This window comes from Terrapene carolina, unplaced genomic scaffold, assembly GCF_002925995.2.
Source record: "Terrapene carolina triunguis isolate 2854851 unplaced genomic scaffold, T_m_triunguis-2.0 Scaffold197, whole genome shotgun sequence".
Taxonomy (NCBI): Eukaryota; Metazoa; Chordata; order Testudines; family Emydidae; genus Terrapene; species Terrapene triunguis.
In genome coordinates, this window is record NW_020664548.1 from 570,607 (window position 1) to 590,415 (window position 19,809).

Sequence of the window (19,809 nt, forward strand, 5' to 3'; positions counted from 1 at the left end):
GAAAGCAAGGACATGGCCCTGCCTCCTCTGGAGTGTCTTGCATTTAGGGGGCTCCTGGAGGGAGCAGTCCCTATGCTTCACAGTCTGCAGCTGTGCTGCTTATGGCCTCCACCCTTCTTGTACACCTACAGAGCAGCAGCAGGGCTAGAGTTTATATCCAGCAGGAAGCTCTGACTAGGAGGCGCACTCCTCCTTTTCAGAGGAGCAATCAAACGCCACAACCCAACTCCTCACCCTCAGCCCTTCCTGATCCCCTCCTGTGGCAGCCAGGACAGGAGTTAGGCACACTCTTTACTACAGCTGCAGGGTTATAGCACTCTTGAAGAGCAGCACAAGGGTGCATTGATCTATCTAGGTCAACAATAAGTAATGAGGGAATATTTTCCCTTGTGGAGGGTTGTATGTCAAGATTGGCAGAATGAGGATGCTCGGCAAGAAAAGAGCTACAGGTGCATCTTAGAAAAGGGCAATGTCTGGGCAAAGCCAGAAAGTGAACATAAGAACAGCCAGACTGGGTCAGACCAATGGTCCATCTAGCCCAGTATCCTGTCTTCCGACTGGCCAACGCCAGGTGCCCCAGAGGGAATGAACAGAACAGGGAATCATCAAGTGATCCATTCCAAAGTGCCAGAGCTGTTGGTGGTTTGTCACCTTGACTGCTCAAGTGGGGCTACTGTGGCTCTTTGTGGTCATCTGAGATTGTATGCTAGGAACATGCAGTGTTGTAAACAACTTCCAATAAAGAACTTGATTTCACCCTGCCTAAGTAAAACATGCAAGCCAGCCAGACGATTGAATTTGCCAGCCATAATTTGTGGGTATTCACTAGCTGCATGCAATAAAGTACATGTGAACGGGTTTTCCTTGAGGGGACATTTAAACCTGTGAAAAGAATAGTTCTTTTAAAGCAATCAGTGCTAAACAACACAACTCCAGGCGGCCCAGGAAGGGAGGAAAAGAGGCGCACAACAATAAGGGACAGTGACCTGGACAATTTTATTTACACTTCAGCTCCCCAGTAATTGGACTTTGTATCTCTGTTCTTGACTTAAGGACATTCTACAGGTTTTCCACATTGCACAGGAAGGAATTGGTTATATAGGTTGTTCCGTATTCTTATCTGCCCACAAATATTGTAAACATTTTGTTAAATTTTCCCAATTTTGTGTCCTCCAAACACACACGTGCGCACATGTACACACACAAAAAAGATGACCCTAAACATCCAGTTCCTGACTCAGGGCCTATCCAAACATGGAGTTATTCCGGAATAACTATTTTGGAATAACTACACGTGTGGACACTGTTATTCTGGAGTAATGCACTTTGGAAGTGGATTAAGTTAAGCCAGAAAAAGGCACTCTTATTCCAGAATACAAGCACCCACACACGGAGTTATTTTGGAACAGCTGTTCCGCTTTTTATTCACACCGTACCGTATTCTGGAATAACTTTCATGCACTGGCAAGCCTTATGTCACAAATTCTCTTCCACGCTACCAGGTCCTGATGTGAATCCTTTCATGACCAGTATCTGACTCACTGTCGACATCAGTATTGGACAGACTCAGCACTCTCTGATATATCTGTCTCCTTTCCCTCCACTCCTTCAGAAAACTCCTTAGTCTGCCCCCTTATTCTTCCAGGGGATATTAAGTACTTGTATGATTCTGTTTGTGCTTTGTAGCATCCTCACTCATGCCTTGGGACTATAAATTCCTTACAACAAGGACCTCTTAAACATAGCACCTCTTATATAGCACCACTTATACCAGATATAGATATAGATATAGATAGATATACTGTATTGAGGGCTTCATACATTATCACAGTCTTAAAAGTGCCAGGTGTTTGGAGCGTGAAGATCAGAAAGTGCAATTTTCTTCTGTTTGTGTCATTGAATGTCCTTGGCCCATCATGTTGAGCTTGGGTTGAAAGTAATGCTGCAACTTGTTCAGACCTACCAACACCTCTTAATAGTCTCTCAACTGCACAGTCTTTGCTTAGCCTTCTTGGCTTTGCTGGTGCATATGGAGGTGAGCAGGCCCTATAATAATTTTAAGATTCTTTCAAGTAATGCTTTCCTCTCGGTCGCAAACAAATCAAGGACAGCAGTAAAAGAAGAAAGGAAAATAAATCTTCGGCGAGATCACAAGCACGGTGGATTCTTTTCAATCTTTTGCTTTTACAGTTCGCTTTGGTAATGGCATGTAGCATCTTCTGCGCTTTCCTAGCAAGTCACCAATGCTCTCATTCCAAAAAGTACACAGGATGTTCAAAAGCCGTGAGGGGCTCCATGCAGTTGGCCCAATGCATAGGCAGTCCCTTTCTGGGATATCTATCACCACAAAGTCCATGCCATGTCACAGCATTTGTCATTCTCCTTCTCTAGTATTCTCAAGAATGTTGACAAGATTTTCTAGACCGAAAATATAGCCGTGGTCTGGCCCGTCGTAGATGGTGTGATTATACTTTGAACCTTTATAAGTGGTGTGAGCAAAATCTATCATGCGAACATCAACTTTGGGATGACCAGTCCCATGTGGCATGGTGCGGTTTATGTTCTGAAAACACCCCTGAGGATGGTTGTCTAAGGTTTCTTTATTCTCCTTGGGTTCCTGTCCATCATAGATGATGAGAAGGGAGCTGGAGTAGAATCGATAGGAGCTCTGGTTTTTGATGACTGAAAGCAGAGCCTTTAGCTGTGACACAATGGGTGCCAAGAGGTCTGTTCTGAGGCAGTTACCATTGTGAAGGAACTGGTAGAGGGCTTGTCTGAAGCCATCGGGTGATAGTTTCCTTCCATAATACTTGTCTTTGCAGAGAAATTGGCCAGTATCTGCTTGGTAAACCTTGAATAAAAAGAACAATAATCCAGATTGGGTCTCTCTCAAATTATTGCACCTTCGAAACATCCTGCATGTAAGTAATCCAGCTAGTTCGGCAGAAGGAAAAGCACGTAGTTTAGAGTTAATCTAAAACGAAAGGGTCCGCAATCAAGCTGGTACATGAGATGCTTAGTTCCTCTCCAGTCTCAACAGCATATGGCAATTTATGCAGCAGGTCGCTAACTGAAGCTAAAACCTTGTCTACATGGGAGGTTTAAGCTACTGCTAGCCAGCCAGCAGGATAGCTGCACTGGTGCAAACCCCTAGTGTAGACAGGCTATAAGCCGCAGTTTGCACTGGTACAATTTACCCTTGCTTGAAACTGGTATAAGAAGCATGGGGGGAAATAGTGATTTATAGCAATTTACCCCCCATCTACACTAAGGGTTTGCAGCAAAACGAGTGTCTGAAACTGGAACAAACAACCATTGTAGACAAGGCTTTAATAAAGGTGCTGTACCCACCCTCAGCTGTACTACAGTCTTATTTTCCAAAGCACAGAACTAAAGAACCGCAAGGAAATCTAGACAGGAATATTGACACGATCAAGCTCTGGGAGTGGATACAGAATTCGGTTACATACCACATGTAATTAAAAGGATAATCAGTTCAGTATCTGAAGACTGGAGAGGCACCTACTTGACGCTAGCTATTTACAGTGCTATCTATGTGTTTTAATCATAATAATTATCCCGCAGACACAGCAGAGCAATGTTCTAAATCTTCTCAGAGGCACAAGTGAAACAAATTTATGCTTGCAGTATCTAGCAGGAAGGGGGTGACGATTTCATCATGAAGAGACGTAATATTTAGCACAAAAAGGGTGTCTGGTATTTGCACTGACTAGACTAGCTAGATCCTAGAAATGAATGAACATGGAAAGTTTATGTTCTTCTTTCTTCCAGGTTCCAGTCCTGACTAACACTGAACAGCGTGGGCAGAGAATCAGGACAATGTATGTGTCTAGGGCCAGATCCTTAGCTAGTGTAAAACGGGGTAGCTCAATTGAGATGAAGACTGAAGCTATGGCAGTTTATACCAGCTGAGAAACTGGCCCTTAGGGTTTATTAAGTGGTAATTCCTTGTGCTTGTTTTGAAGAACAGAAATACTGAAGGGGTCAAGAGGCCGCCCTACCTGCATTCCACAGATGCGAACTCCAAGAGATCCAGAAGTGCTCTGTTCACACTTCATTATGTGGCGTGTTTTCTTCTCTTCTGATGCATCATCTCCATGCTGCCTGGTTCCCATCTTTAAGTCCAGAATGCAGGGATATTGATACTTTGACACCACGTTTTCAAGCAACAGAAACTCTGGACACATGAGTTAAGGGAGACTTGTTATTATTAAATGTACAATTGAAATAGGTCTTAATCAGGGGTGGCTCTGCGCATCCTCTGAAGTTCACCATAATCATTCACAATTGTACTGAGACTTTGCAATGCACCTTCACCAGCACTCATCATGGCTACTGGCCCCTTGTTGCCAATTTCAGCCAACTTATTCTAAGTGCAATATCACCAGTTAAACTATCAATGGCTCAGTTCTCTAGTGTAGATGTAGCCCAGGGCTGTCAATCCAACACCTTTCATCAACACTAAAGTCACTCAAGTCTGTTGGTGGCGGGGTTAAGCTGCATTGATTACATGACCGGTGATCAAATGAGTGTCTGACGAGGGAGAAGAGCTGTTGCTGCTTTGATCCCTTTATGTGAAGGGCTCCCTTGACTTTGGATGGACACCCTTTCATGTAGAATTTCTTTTAAATACAGACAGAGAGTATCCAGAACGCAATTAAATACATTGTATTCATGCCCAAGGGCTTTGGGGCCTGTTATAACCTACACATAAAAATGTTTCATTGATTATGATTGTGATCCATTATTAGCAACTCTCCATCAGAAGGTTGGTCTTTTCCCCCCCTCAACATCACCGCTATGAAATAAGCAATAAGTAAAGTGCAACAAGAACGGCTGGAATAAAAAAGGATACGATGTAGTTTGTTCTCATCAAGTTTGGAGGACATGCGGTTCAGGTGCAGTTGGTGGCAGTGCAGTCCCCAGGGGTTATAGCTCTTTCTTTCTGGCTGGTTCCCATTTGTATCCTCCATGAGCGAAGAGTCATCCGTACGGTACTGAAGTTCCGTCCTCAGGAGCGCCTTCCCTGGGCCGCTAGACAAAATACACCAAAGAAGCAAATTTGGTTTGTAAGCTCCCAGAAAAGAAGTTGGCCTTTTCCCCTCCTTTTGTAGAGTATGAAACCCGATAAAGGAAATTTTCAGGGACCCTCGAGGAAATAAGTATTCATCCTGGCTAACCTGCAGGGATCCTTTGTTACCGAGTTAAAGTCATTTTCAGGAAGTTAGGCAGTTGCTTGGTGCCAATATTTTTTTATTGCAATTTTAAAGCGAGTTTGGCTTCTGTGAAGGGGCCCAGATCCATTGCACTGAAGCCTGGAGATCTCCATTTATCCACCTAACAGGTGCACCACAGGCAACCTGCCTGCTAATGTGCCTTATCTCTGGGCTAGAGGGACCACCTCTGATGGGGAGAGTGGATTCATTCTCCCTGTGTATTCAGCCCCTGGTCTCATCCATCTTACGGATATGATTCCTCTTTCATTGAGGTCAGTGTCAAAACTCCCACTGGCTTTAATGGGAGCTGGATTGTACCTCTAAACGATAGCTGAGCTGGGTCTGTTTTGAACCAGTTAGAGTGAATGATCCTGTGTCTCACTGAAAACATTTGAGAATTTAAAAGATCAAGGCCGGTCTCCTCTGCAATTCTAGCAGAGCAACTGTTCAGGGCTCCATTGAGTGTTGTAGATATAAGCCCGCATTGGGGGTGGTCCAGAGCTGCTCCATGCAAGGAGACTATCAGGAGGTATTCTTATGAGCGTAAAGGCTGCATACGTACCCTTTACAGCCTTTTACAGGGTGCAGCTCACTATCCTCTGGGCGGCTTTTGTTGCTGTTGAGCTTCTCTGGGCAGTGATTGGGGGACAGGAGGCACAGCCATGGCCTCACTTCCTTCCTGCTGCTTTTGGGCCATCCTGCAACCCGGCAGAGGAGGTGAAAAGCATCCCCTGCTCTCTCCAGAATTCAGAGGCTGCAATTCTGCCTGATGGCAAGTGGAGGTCAAATAAGAGGTGTTTGTGAAAAAGGCCCAAATCCTGGTCACAATCACCTAGGTGTCAATCTGGAGTGACCGCACTAGTCAGTGGAGTCACTCCAGATTGGCACCCGTGTAAGTGACATCAGAATCTGGCCCACTGTTTTGGGGGATTGCGGGGAGAGAAGGCCGCTGAAGCCAATGGCTGGAGTCTGATCTAATTGACACTGCAGTAAATCAGGAGTCACGCCACTGAAGCCAATGGAGTTACACCGCGGCAAAACCAGAGCGAGATCTGATGCCAGCCCATTATTTGTTTGGAATATCCCTATGCCAGACATAAGCATACTGCCCACCGGGGCTTCGTGCCTACAAGGCACAGACTATAAATGCGATCGGTCTGTATTCGGCTCAGATAGCAAGCGGAGCTACTGCTGCTTCAGAGCCCCTCGACTCAGGCAGCCCCTCGACTCTTGCTTGCACCGGGCACTCACCTGTCTTTGATGGTCTTTGTGAAAGATGCCTGACTCCATTTGACAAACAAGCGCTCGCTGCTGGTGGTGGACGTCCGCTTGATCTCCTGACATAGCATCACCGAATGCTCCTTATCCAAGGAACTGCAGTTGTCGGTCGGCAGGCTGGGGCTGGCTATCAGGCCTAGGTTGCCCAAGCTGTCCTTTCTGAGGCACACCGAGATGATACCTACAAAAGGAGGGAGGATCGTGTGAATGTGACAAAAATTTCCCTCCCAGGCAACAGGGTTAACCTGCACCGAGCCATTACAGACCAGTCGTTGCTTGCATTATTAGCCAGGTGTCATCCCACTCTGTTCCAGGTGCTTGTATCAGAACTTGGATACTTAGCAGTGCACTTACCCGGGGATAGCTTAGTGCTCTAGCAACTGCTGAAATCAGATCCTCCGCCCTGTAAATGTAAGCAGTCCCTGAGCCTTTGGAAAATAGCTGAAGGCTTTTTAGATGCTCCCTTCTCTTGCCCATATACTACCATTCCACCCAACCCCCACCTTCCTGCCTCACATGGAAGCTGTCCTGTATATCATGTTCTTTGCATTCTCCACTCCGCTCGGGGCGTTCATTCTTTCCAAGCTACGCAACAGCTGAACCAACAGGGGCCTGACGCAGGATTCTAGACTAGGGCTTGGCTCGCTTACAAGAAGCCATGCAGGTCTCTTGCTCTTGAGGGGTTTTCCAGCAGCAGGGAACAAAATGAGGGTGGGAAGGGAGGGGGAATCCTTAAAACAAATGTCAGTGTGCACGCAAGGCGTCTGTAATCAATGAGAGCACGGGAGCTTAGAAGAGCCACGGCTGCAGGAAACTTGCTGCATTGTCATAAGGAGTTTCAGTAAAGCACAGGTAAGGAAGTGCCTATTGCAGTGATTCCATGGCCACACAAGACTTCGTGGTCATTGGCATGGACAGAACTAAGGAATTTCTGCTCCAAAATAATAGGCCTTCAGCATTAAGTCATATCCATTGCTTGTACCAGCATTAGGGTCTTGTGGTCTCCAAGGGTTCTCCAGGCAGTTGCATCTGAGCAGGTCTGACATTCTGTCCAGGAGAGGCAGATAGAACTCGGGCGAAGAGACTGCAGTTCCAGGCCCAGCTCTGCCCTGACTCAATGTCAATCGTAGCCTCTAATTTTGGATACCTCATTTTTTGGGAAGCCCAATTTGAGACACCTTGGGCTTGATTTTCAGCAGTGTTGAGCCCCTCGCTTGCTGGTGAAGCCCCTCTGTGCTTCAGCTTCCCCACATGGCAACAAAGACACTCTTCTAAGGCATAGGGAGCTCTGCCGATGAAAAGTCCTATACAAGTGCCATGCAGAACTATTGTATATCCATCCATGAATACATTATGTATTAAAATAGCTTTGTTTGCCAAAGGATTTCTCACTCATTTCTGCAGCTTTCCCCATTACTCTGAGCCAAATTCATCTCTAATGTAACTCCACTGAAGTCAGTCTTCAGATTTCTTATAAGTGGCCAATGGCATTTTTAATGACTGCAAAAAAACCCTACCATTGAAAAATACAGAGGAAGACTGATTACTTAGAAAGCTGGTCTTGAATAGTTTATCAGATTATTTTAGAAACAAGAGCAAGTGTAACAGTATTTTAGCAGCATGACCTATTTTATCACACTTTGCACTGTAACAAATGGACTGTTGAAATAAAAGGATACCCTGGTGACTTAGAGCCTTCCAAATTCCAAAAAGTTTGGGGGCGGGGGTTGTAGGCAGCAGCATGAAATCTATCAGTGGCCGTGGAGTTAGCCACTAATGCCCCAGTTGGAGGACATTGTTCCGATTGCAAACCAAGGAAAATACACAGGCCAGATCTCCAAAAGCACGTGTGTGGGTCTGAACGTGTGGCCCACAGTAATTACCTTTTGTGACAGACCCAGACCAGTGGGGTACAGGAGTCTGGTAGAGGGCAAATATACTGGTCACTGGATGAGTAGTTTTCTGTTCCCTGAGTGACCAGAGCAGGGGCTGCACTAGAGTAATCAGGAACCTGCTAGAACCAGTTAAGGCAGGCAGGCTAATTAGGACACCTGGAGCCAATTAAGAAGAAGCTGCTAGAATCAATTAAGGCAGGCTAATCAGGGCACCTGGGTTTTAAAAGGAGCTCACTTCAGTTTGTGGTTCGAGTGTGAGGAGCTGGGAGCAAGAGGCGCAAGGAGCTGAGAGTGAGAGGGTGTGCTGCGGGAGGACTGAGGAGCACAAACATTATCAGACACCAGGAGGAAGGTCCTGTGGTGAGAATAAGGAAGGTGTTTGGAGGAGGCCATGGGGAAGTAGCCCAGGGAGTTGTAGCTGTCATGCAGCTGTTACAGGAGGCACTATAGACAGCTACAGTCCACAGGGCCCTGGGCTGGAACCCGGAGTAGAGGGTGGGCCCGGGTTCCCCCCAAACCTCCCAATTGACCTGGACTGTGGGTTCTTCCAGAGGGGAAGGTCTCTGGGCTGTTTCCCAACCCACATGGTGAATCTCTGAGGCAAGAAAATCCGCCAGTAAGCGCAGGACCCACCAAGATAGAGGAGGAACTTTGTCATACTTTGTATGTATCAGCTACCCTGGCATAGGCTTGTCCTTCCAATGCACTGGATTGGTTTTTCCCTAGTTAAAGACCACCAGGAATGGAAGACTGCCTCTGCAACCACTTCATACTGCCATTGGGGGGCACAGAAGAGAGCACTAATTGGATACATACCTGTCTCTTGCTTGATTTATGAGGCCAGACAGTGACACCTATTGGTGAAAGCCTGGAATGCTAACCATTAGGCATCACCCTTAAATATTCAAAACATCCCCCAGTATTTTAGTTGTGCAACTTCCATTGACTTTAATAGGCATCACATGGCTGAACCTTTCTGCAATGCAACCTTTTATGTATTTACCCTTCTCTTAGCAAAGTTTTAGCAACAGGGACCCTTGCCTCAGCGCTTCAAATGACAAATGACTCATGGGCATGGCTTGTATATGCGGCAGCTATCACCTTTCAGGGAAAGGATGAGTGCAGTGGTCCCCTTGCTAAGGACAGCCCTGATTTGACAGTGAGAACTTCTCTGTCAATTCTATCGATCACTCCTGCATTGTGAACTTCCTCACAGCAGTGCCAGCCCAGAGTCCAGCACTGCAGGCATTTTCAGAGCATCACCCTTTCAGGATTAGACAGGATTCCAGCCATGTGAGCTGCTCACAGCAGTGCCCGGTCATTTCCAACTCCCACAATGGTAACCACAGTCCAAAAGCAGCTCATAATGATGGCTTTAGGGACCTACAAAAGCCACCAACAGCAAAAACCACACCACTTGGCAAAATATAGATCTGGTTTTCCTATCTAGAAATCACTAGGTGGAAACCTCCCCGTTTCATTAGTCTTTGAAGGGAGATGTATTTTTGCAGCTTAGAAACAAGGAAATTCTGTTTTCCGAAGGAAATATGGAACAATTATGGAGGCCCCCTTCTTTCCATTGAGAGAGCGATTACCGTCAGAAAATGACTCTGAAAATGGCAGTTTCCTACTCCACTGAGCTGCCCCCCTGCTCGTCTTCAAAGTCATATCTGCTGACTTTGCTGACTAAAACAAGCGCTCATGGCCTGAATTACAGAGGTGCCGAGCAGCCGCTTCAGATGGAGTCATGGGTGCTCAGCATTTCTGAAAATCTGGACCTTCCCTTCCCCCCGTGCTAGCATTTCAATACCAGCGCAGTTTAAAGAGAGGGAGCTAGATTTTATTCTGGCTTGTGCATCACCCCCAGAATTGTAATCTAAATTCCAGTTACCAAGCCTGTATTAGAGATGATCACGCAAGAACCAGTAAAACATCCAGCTTGCCTCTCAGATTCCCAGTTTGAGTTTGCAGAGCCAGCAGATAAGAAAACCATTTCATCTAAGCTGGCTCGACGCAATCACTGTGAGACCAACGTAAGACTCCTCAGTGTTAACTCTACAGTCTGTTTTCAGAGTCTATTTCTTATCAAATCTATTGTAGCTGTATCTCAAATGCTGTGTGCAACATTCAAAAGCTGTCCCAATTACATAGCATCAGATGGTGTAAATCAGCATCATAATCCCATTGAATCATGCTGGTCTTGCCCTATACGTACTATATAGCGGGAAACTGATAGGTCTTAAATATCTTATATTAATATGAAGATTAACAGGGACATTTTTCAAAGGTGCAAGGGGCAGCAGGGCATCAAAATTTCAATGGAATATGGACACACTTGAAAATCCCAGCTTTAATAAATGTATTTTGTTTCATGGTATATAGCACTATGGGACTGGGCTAATTTTGCTTATGTCACATAATTGACGTACTGTATATTCATAAAACAAATATATAATACATGGTTTAAGGCGTATTGGCGGCTACTGTACTGATCTTTTATTCCAACTGTGGCTTTATTATCTGAAAGCAAAGCTTTGTTGCATTAAAGTGCTTTCCATTCCCTTCCTTTCGTTCCCACCAAAAATTCCGTCCCATTCTATACAAAGCAAGCTAGGCAGACAGAGTATATTTACAGAAGCTATCTGCATGCAAGAGGCATCTCTACAATTTGCAGGAGCTGTTTTGCTATGTAGCTTGCTACCTCTTCTCGCGTGTATTTATTTTTAAATTTTAAAGTGTGTTTATTTACTGCCATGCGCAATAGGAATCTGAACAGAAGTGGGCCTGAAAAATAAATCCATAATCCTGTAGCCAGCTCCGAACTAGACAGACAGCACTGAGAGACGGGGGGTGGAAGGGAGGGAGAACGCTTGTCTCAAGGTCATCTAATCTGCCTGAAATGGGTAAGTGAGCTGCCAAGTCTGTGCAGATGCTCTTTAAAGAGCACTAACACGGTGTTGGATTTAAATGATGACATTTGAACAATACTGTGCACTGTGTCATCATTACATAATGGTCCCTAAGCCCCGAGAGGGGCTAACAATAGAGACAGGGGACATCTATATGCACCAACTGGCGACAGAGGTCTCAAGAATATTCCTTTTTTGACATTTAACCTTCCCTTCCTCCTTATGGGAAAATAGTTCACCTCTTTCTAATGTGTCCAGCCTTGTCTCTCCCAGCGGTGGCTCATTCAGTGGGAAGAGACAAAAGCTACCTGTGCTAGGTTGGAGAAGGATCACAGCTTTATTGCCACTTACTGCAAAACTCATTGAGATGTCACAGGCAAAAAGGAAAAACAAAACAACACAACAAGGCTGTCTCCGAATCTGCAGGCGTTTGATGCCTTAACTACTCCAGGCAATTCCAGGACAAACCCCAGGGTCAGGCTCATTCAGGCCTGCATTCTGGTGAGTTACAGAAAAATGCTTAGAATGCAGGTGCTTTTCCCTGAAGCAGCTGTGTAATATTGTCACGTAAACCCACCAGGCCAATGTGTGAAATAGGGATAAAGATACTGACCTCCTTTGAAGAGAGTTGTGAGATCAATGGGTGAGAAGCACTAGAAGAACTAGGTATTAATTATTTATTATTAATAATTATTATTTCACACAAATTGGACAGTGAAACTAGGCTGGGTCAATTTCTAATAAATTCAGGCTCCAATCCTGCAACTGCATATGCATGTGTAGGTCCCTTCTTCCACCTGGGGCATCTTAGGGCTTGTCTACACTACCGCGGTAGTTCGACGGCTGGCAATCGAACTTCCGGGTTCGATTTATCGCGTCTGGTCTGGACGCGATAATTCGAACCAGGAAGTGCTCGCCGTCGACTGCGGTACTCCACCTCAGCGAGAGGAGTACCGCGGAGTCGACGGGGGAGCCTGCCTGCCGTGTGTGGACCGCGTCTGAACCGCGGTAAATTCGAACTAAGGTATGTCGACTTCAGCTACGTTATTCACGTAGCTGAAGTTGCGTACCTTAGATCGAATTGGGGTGTTAGTGTAGACCAGGCCTTAGACTTAACTGGGGCTCTGCATGCATGCAGAGGAAGGTCCATGCAGATACAGTTGCAGGATCAAGGCCTTAATTACCACACATTACTTCAATTCTGTGGTGTCTGGGTTGCAAACACGGCAGGGAAATGCATTCTTTCCAACACCAAGCATTCCAAAATTAGGGGTCAGCCTCCCCCGCTCCCTCCCCCAAATCAGGAGATTGGTTTAAAAACTAAATAAATAAAACAAATAATAAAACCATAAGTTTTGGGTTCTATTTATTTGTCTTCTGTTTTTTGAGACTTTAGGGTGCACTCAGGAAACATTTTCCAGCTTTTCTCTGCAAGTATAAGGGACAAACTTATTCTTAAAAAAAAAAAAAAAGTTGAGTTTCTCACCTAATCACAGGATTCCAGGAGTTGGGGCTTTCAGAAAAACACTAAGTTTCATGGGACACAATACCATAGTGAGAATTGGCATCGCTGGAAAAATTAGGGGAGGAAAAAGTAATTTAAAAAATCATGCAATGGTGGGTTAAAATTAGATTTGATAGAACATTTGGACTTACGCCGAACACAGTCTATCCCTTTAAACTGCAAAGTAATGAGAGTCAACTCATAAAGCAGTTCAGACCACGGGGCACTTCGGTGAATGTTGAAATTGCACGGACGGGGTATTATGGTGGATGTTGTGCACAGAAAGACTTTGTTGCTTATTTGGAAGGCAGAGAGGGGTCATTTCTGACCTCAGAAAGCAGCTGATTTGTTTGTTAGAAGATAGCTGGTATTATTTGTCTGGTTATCTAGAGACCCTGACAATGGATCCCAGGAGAGTAGGGACTGGAGAGTGTGGAGACTTGAGTATGTTAAAAGTTTAGTCTATCCCTGCTCCGATTTCTCGTTCCATCAATGTCAAACCTCAGCTGCTGGTCACCGACATCCAGTCAACAAGTGCTGGAGATAAGGGCCAGATCCTCAGCTGGTGGAAATCAATGAGGCTCCATTGACTTCAATAGAGCTATGCTGATTTCCACCAGCAAAGGATCTGGCCTAAGATTTTCATAGTCTTCTGTGAAGGTCACCAATGGCCCAGTCAGGAAGAGGGCTAAAGGACTGATAGTAGGAAGGTGATAAAGTCTGTGGAGTCTGAGATCTGGGTTTGATTGCTGGCTCTGCTACAGACTCCCTGTGCAACTTCAGGCAAATCACTATGTCTCTCTGTGCCTCAGTTCCCCATGTGTAAAAGGGAGATGGTACACTCCGCTCCCTCACAGGCAAAGGACGAAATCTGTTATTGATTGGAAGTCACTCAGCAACAATGGTGATAAGGGATAGGCAGGAACAGGTAAACCTTGTGGAAGTTTTCCAAATCTCACTATTATGCTTTGGTTTTACAAAGCTAATTTAAACCATGTTTTTTCAAGGCTAATCTAATTTTGTTTTAATGATCTTTTTCTAGCTAATGGAAATACTGAGTCTGATTTTCAGAGATGCTGGAAACCCACAGTCTCCATTGACTTCAACTGGTGCTACAATTACTTGTCACCTCTGAAGATCAGGCATGGGGGAACCCTCACCTGTTGTACAGCGAACTCTGTGCAAGCCTTGTCTCTTTCCGTCCACCCTTCCCCGAGCAGAGGGGTGTATTAGATCAGGAGAGGGCATGGCCAGAACATATAGTACTCCAGCAATCCCTACATATATAAAGACCTTTAGGGGGTTGCAACAAACCAGCATAGCTTAGGGCAGCCCTGAGCTGTGTCTCTTAGCAAGATCAGGTCACATATCCCGACTCACACTGAAAGGGTTAATAGATGCCAGCATGCAGGAATTTAACGGAGACGATTATTCCAAAGTAGCCTTAAAAAAAATGAACACTTCCTTTATCGGTGAGAGTCTGGCCAGGCTGCTGGGGCCGACAGCCACAAATCACCTCATTGTCCCAGGGGCACTGGGCTAGTTCTACACTACAACCCGCGGCGGAGTCTCATTAACAAAAGGTCAGGTTATTGCTGAGTGAGGGAATGACAGCTTACAGGCCAGCCTCAGTCATTTCCTAATGAGGGATAATTAAATGCTCCCTCTATATAAAGAGAAGTCTATTTCAAGGGCTTACATCCACAAAGAAACAAAAGGCATCCTCTCAGCGGGGAAACTGTTGTGTTACAGGCTGTCCCATCCACCTGGTTGACAGCTCCTCCCCAGAGATAGCTGCATCTCACTGGTTCTCTGTGCTTTGAAATCTTTCAGGACAAAAGTCATTATAGAAATGCAATGTATTATTTTTCCCTGGCCTCCGCTATATCTTGTTGGATAAACAGTCGTACAGAGCACCATTTGGCTTGGAGGTCTCCAGCTTCTACATATATTTCTCTCATTTTCTGCTAACTAGGGGATCAGAACTTGCTAGTCTTACTCAGGCAAAACACACAGTACTGGACCCTAGGAAAGGAATGAATGAGCTTCCATTTCATTTGGCTCACTTTGAAAGTTGTTGAGGCTTCAGCGCCCTCAGATCACACAATGAAAGCCGATGGAGAATGTGTGTGTGTGTGTGTGTGTGTGTGTGTGAGAACGGGTCCATGTGTATTAAGTTAGGGGAGACGTGATAAGGCCTATGTAATGTGTACTGAGTTAGAAGAGAAATTATAAGGGACGTGTGCAGTGTGTATGGAGAAATTATCAGCTGGGTGGGTATGGCTGTTGGGTAGGGGTGTGGACTGAGTCGGGGCAGCCAGATCAGGCCCCTTTCTCCAGCACACCAAAAAACCCCTTCCCGAGCTACTGGCAATAAAGCAACAGGCATGTGACTCATGCTGCTGACATATAATCAGTGACAATTCAGCTGCTGTGCATGCTTGGCACAGGTGTGCGCTTAGCTCAGTTAGCCGGCAGCAGGCAGATATTTGGGAGCACCATACGAGCTTGTTACAGCAAGAGACAGAAGTTCAGGGATAGTAATAATCCTTCCTCTACAGCAGGCCCAGTGGCATGATGCACCCTCCCCACCCCATTTCCCTCCCCAGGCTCAGAGTCCTCACTGTTGGGCCTCCTGTCAGGAAGCGCCTGCTGGCTGCAGGTACCCAGGCGCCAAGCCTAGGTTTCCATCGCTCTTGCTGCGGCCAAAATAAAATCCTCCAGGAGAAAATCTTGAGGAGGAAACTTCCTAGTCGAATGACTGTTTGCTGCTGTCGCAGAGGCAGCCGTTTGCTCTGCTGGCTGACAGCGATGCCCAGCGAGGAGGACGGTTTCTCCCAGGCTGGTCACTGGCATCTCAGCTATGCAGATGGCACTCGAGCGCTAACATGACACCAGGCTCGCGGTGACACTGTCTCGTGTTACCAAAGCAGATTGGCCGCGTCAGGTGGGAAAAGGCTCCGCACATGAAACAGGGATGTCTGGATGCTCTCGTCACCACCACGTGCAAACGGGGTTCCCTCTCGTCCCCTTTTCCTTTTTCTGTCTCTTCAGAAAAGATCATGAGCCCTCCCCTCCTCTTGCACTGCCTACTCCTCCACCTCTTCTTGGATGGTAATTCAGCAGCCTCACCCTCCTCCCGGCTAGACTGCTGCCACTTCGCTGACCTTGGCCCAGAATCCTGACGGTCGCGTGGGCTGAAGCTCACATCATGACACCTGCCACAAGCGCTTGTTATCCCTCAAGCTGCTCTTCCTGGGCCTGGTCTACCCGTAGCGCAGACCTGTTTAACTAAAGGTGTGAGGCTGCACCCATGTAGTTAAACTGGAGCAACTTTGTGTGTGGACACCCTTATATCAGTTTAAACCTAGCTCACATCCGCCTTGCTTGCACCTCTTAATTCACCTACATCAGCCTACTTTAAACAGGTGTAAAGTCTCCACACAGAAAGGGGAAATCTACATGACAACATTAAGCCAACATAAGTTACATTGATGTACAGCCACGGCAGTAATTGAATTGGTTTTACACAACCACACTAAGCTCCTTGTGTCGGCGGTGCGTGTCCTCACCAGGAGCACTTGCACCGATTTCACTGCTAGTGTGGGGCATTGTGGGGCAGTGTCTGAAAGGCAGCAACCGTGAATGAAAGCAATGCAGTGTCTACACTGACACGGCGTTGATCTAACTACATTGACTTAAGCGCTACATCTCTCACTCTTTGCACAAACAGTTAACCTTGGGAGAGCTCCCAATGACTCACTAGCTCAAACACCCAAGCTCCAAAAGGGGGCACTTGGCCAGAATTCACATTTCTGTTGAGTGAGAAGCACTAACCGCTAGAGAGTCCAGCCAAACCCCCTGTTATCTGGAGGAATCCTACCTGGAATTCAGCAAGGACTTTATCACTTACTCCTCTTGTTAAAATTCACTGCTTCATAGATTCAGAAGGGACCATGATGAGCAACTAGTCTGACTTCCTGCATAAGACAGGCCATGCAGTGATTCCAGCATCTAGCCCAATGCTAGATGGTGGAGCAGGCGCATTCTTTGGCCTGGTCTACACTAACCCCCCCACTTCGGACTAAGGTACGCAAATTCAGCTACGTTAATAACGTAGCTGAATTCGAAGTACCTTAGTCCGAACTTACCGTGGTCCAGCCGCAGCAGGAAGGCTCCCCCGTCGATGCTGCGTACTCCGCTCGCCGAGCTGGAGTACCAGCGTCGACGGCGAGCACTTCCGGGATCGATCCGGGGCACTTCCGGGATCGATCCGGGATCGATTTATCGCGTCTTAACCAGACGCGATAAATCGAACTCAGAACATCGATTGCTTACATCCGGACCCGGATGTAAGTGTAGACGTACCCTTTGTTAGAAAGACGCCCAATCCTGACATCAGAGATGATCTGCTAGTTTTTAGAAGCTAAGATAAAAAGGCTGATCTTAGTTATCCACACAACTTTCTGTACAGTGATCACAAGATTGAAAGCGAGTGTGTATAAGAACCATTCAGTATTGCTAAGAATGTTGAGAAAGTCTACGAAGTGTTGGAGATTCCAAAGAGCAGACCTCCTTTACTCACACATTCTCAATCTCTCTCTCTCTCCCCCCCGCCCCCAATTTGCTCATCCTCAATGACTCCATTACAATTGAAGGACAAGAGAAACAGCCTTTTTGAAGATGTAAGATGTTAAGATAGCATTTAATTTTTTCCCCATGTAATGCACTACTTGCTTCCAGTGGGGGCTGAGAGTCAAAATACAACAAGAAAGGATGTTCTCGCATTATTTTCAGCCCCACTGGAAACAGCAAGTACCAGGGAACTCAATAGATGGAACCTGATGTGAGTTTCTCAGCTCAATTTTGCAAAACCAGGAAGCTTAAAATAAAGGTGAAAAAAATCAGTTACATTTGCGGGTCCTGGAGTCATACAGCCAAATCCTGACATCTTTACTCAGGCAAAACACTGAAACAAATGGGAGTTTGCATGAGTAAAAGTGAAGTAAAGGCGCTCAGGGCTTGGACCATATTTTGGAAGTATGTTGACTGGCCCAGAATCTCCTCTTATACCGGGGTAAATGAGGAATGACTTCATGGAAGCCAATGGCATTAAACCCAATGAGCCAGAAGAGAATCGGGCCCTTTGTCTCATTAAGGGAAGGAAAGGATCAATGAAATTATGGGTAGCTAACATCTTCTCTTCTGATCATGGCTACCATTAGTAAACTCTCCCTCCCCTGCCCCTGCAGTTCTCTCCTGGATCATCCAGCTCCTCCTTACCTTTGTACTGAGGCGTGAACTGCTTAATGGGTGTGGGGAGCGACTCGTAGAACCACTGCTCCTGGGAGATGAGGGGCTTGCAGACGGTGTGCTCATCATATTTCATCATGCTCATGTGGCCCCCAACCTGATGGATGAATGGCTCCAAAAGGACCGCTTTCCTGGGGTCCCCCGTGTCCAGCTTATTCTGCACCACCATGCTGTCCGGAGACCCGCGGTCCAACTTGTACTTGGGCCGAGGCGAAACACACTCCTTGACGGAAGTGCCCTCTTTTTTTTAGTAGCAGTGAACCGGGGTGTGTTGCAGGGAAGCAACCAGAAGATGGGCTTGGGTTTGTCAGCCCCAGGGGGAGCCTAGATCTTTGTTGCTTTACCACGTATAGGTCTTCTGGCTTCTCAGCGCACCATAGAGAACGTCTCTGCCAACTGAAGGATAAATACAGAATGTGAGAAAACAGGGGCAAATCACTTCCAAACACCTTCCTGCTTTTCAGTGGAGCTCTCCCAAGGCTAAGGCTGCCTCCAATGGCTCCCCCTATGCTCCTGCATACATCACTCTCCAGCCCAAGAGAAGCCCCCCATACAAGCAAGGAGAGTTATACATTGAAGGCAGGTGCAAATCCCACCCTTGTAAGGTGAGCTCTATACATGCACATGGCTGGGGTCCAGGGCTTGAGCTGCAGACCCAATTTAAATCTGGTGAGGGGGCAAAAAAAAGTAGGGAAAGGCAATTGAAGAGAGCTATCGGGTTAATGCGGCTCCCTCGGAGATTAGCTAGATCAGGGCATTCCTTCTGCCAGCTAACACCAAGCTATGAACGTGACTCTCCTTTCCCCTCCTAAAGGTAAACCAAGGTTAGGATAATAATCCCAATCTGCTAAAACCATGTTGTTGATGAAGTTCTCAACCTTTTCTCAAGTTGTCCCAAGGTTAGGACATTCCCTGCCAGTGGGGCTATTTATAAAGACCTCTGTACTCTAGAAACCCCTGTGAAGGACATTCTCACACAAAGATGCCAGCAAAACCTACCTCCTACCCCCTACCCTCCCCCAGGAAGCTTCTCCACCTCCTACCCTTAGAGAAACCTCACACCAGGACATTCCTTGTCAGTTAACACTAGGACATTAGTAAAGGTTTCCCTCCTCCTTCCTAAAGGAGGCTGGGGTCAGGATATTCTAGGTCAGGATGGAACAGTAGTGCCATTAACACTGACCACAATCTACAGCTAAGATGAGAAACAGCTCCCACCCTGAATCTCCCCCACCTCCCCAAGACATACTCCATTCTGGGGTAAAACATAAGGAAACCCACAACTAGTACATGCATTACACCAAAAGGCTCGATCCTGATCCCATAGGAGCTTTCCATGGACTTCCATAGAAATGGGACTTGGCCCTGGGCCTAGAATAATCAACTAGAAAAAAACCACACAGCCCTGTATTTGTCCTGGTGGCCCTCCTACCCAATTTCTATTAACCCAAATTGCCCATTGACTTCATTTGGAGCAAGATTGGACTCAGTTATTGGGGATAATAATAATGGGCCCAATTCACTCTGCCCCAGGGCAGCTGAACATGAGGACAGGACTTCTGTTGCCAGAAGTGCTCCACCTGCAAAGGTTTGTTTCCCCCAAGGCATGGAGAGCTCCCTGCCGCAGAATGTCCCTCTGCTGAAGGGCCGGCATTGGAGTTGCACTGAAGATG

At 46.4% G+C, this 19,809-nt stretch overlaps 1 protein-coding gene across 1 annotated transcript; it reads right to left on the bottom strand.

The window, feature by feature from the left end:
* Positions 1-2,223: 2,223 nt before the first annotated feature.
* LOC112106123 (inositol hexakisphosphate kinase 3) lies at positions 2,224-18,439 on the bottom strand. Its single transcript, XM_026655122.1, has 5 exons — positions 18,107-18,439; positions 6,489-6,696; positions 4,877-5,055; positions 4,023-4,198; positions 2,224-2,851 (listed from the first exon to the last, which is right to left on the bottom strand). Exons 1-5 carry the CDS (start codon positions 18,303-18,305, stop codon positions 2,375-2,377), a joined length of 1,239 nt encoding a protein of 412 aa, XP_026510907.1. The 5' UTR covers positions 18,306-18,439; the 3' UTR covers positions 2,224-2,374.
* Between the last annotated feature and the right edge of the window lie 1,370 nt (positions 18,440-19,809).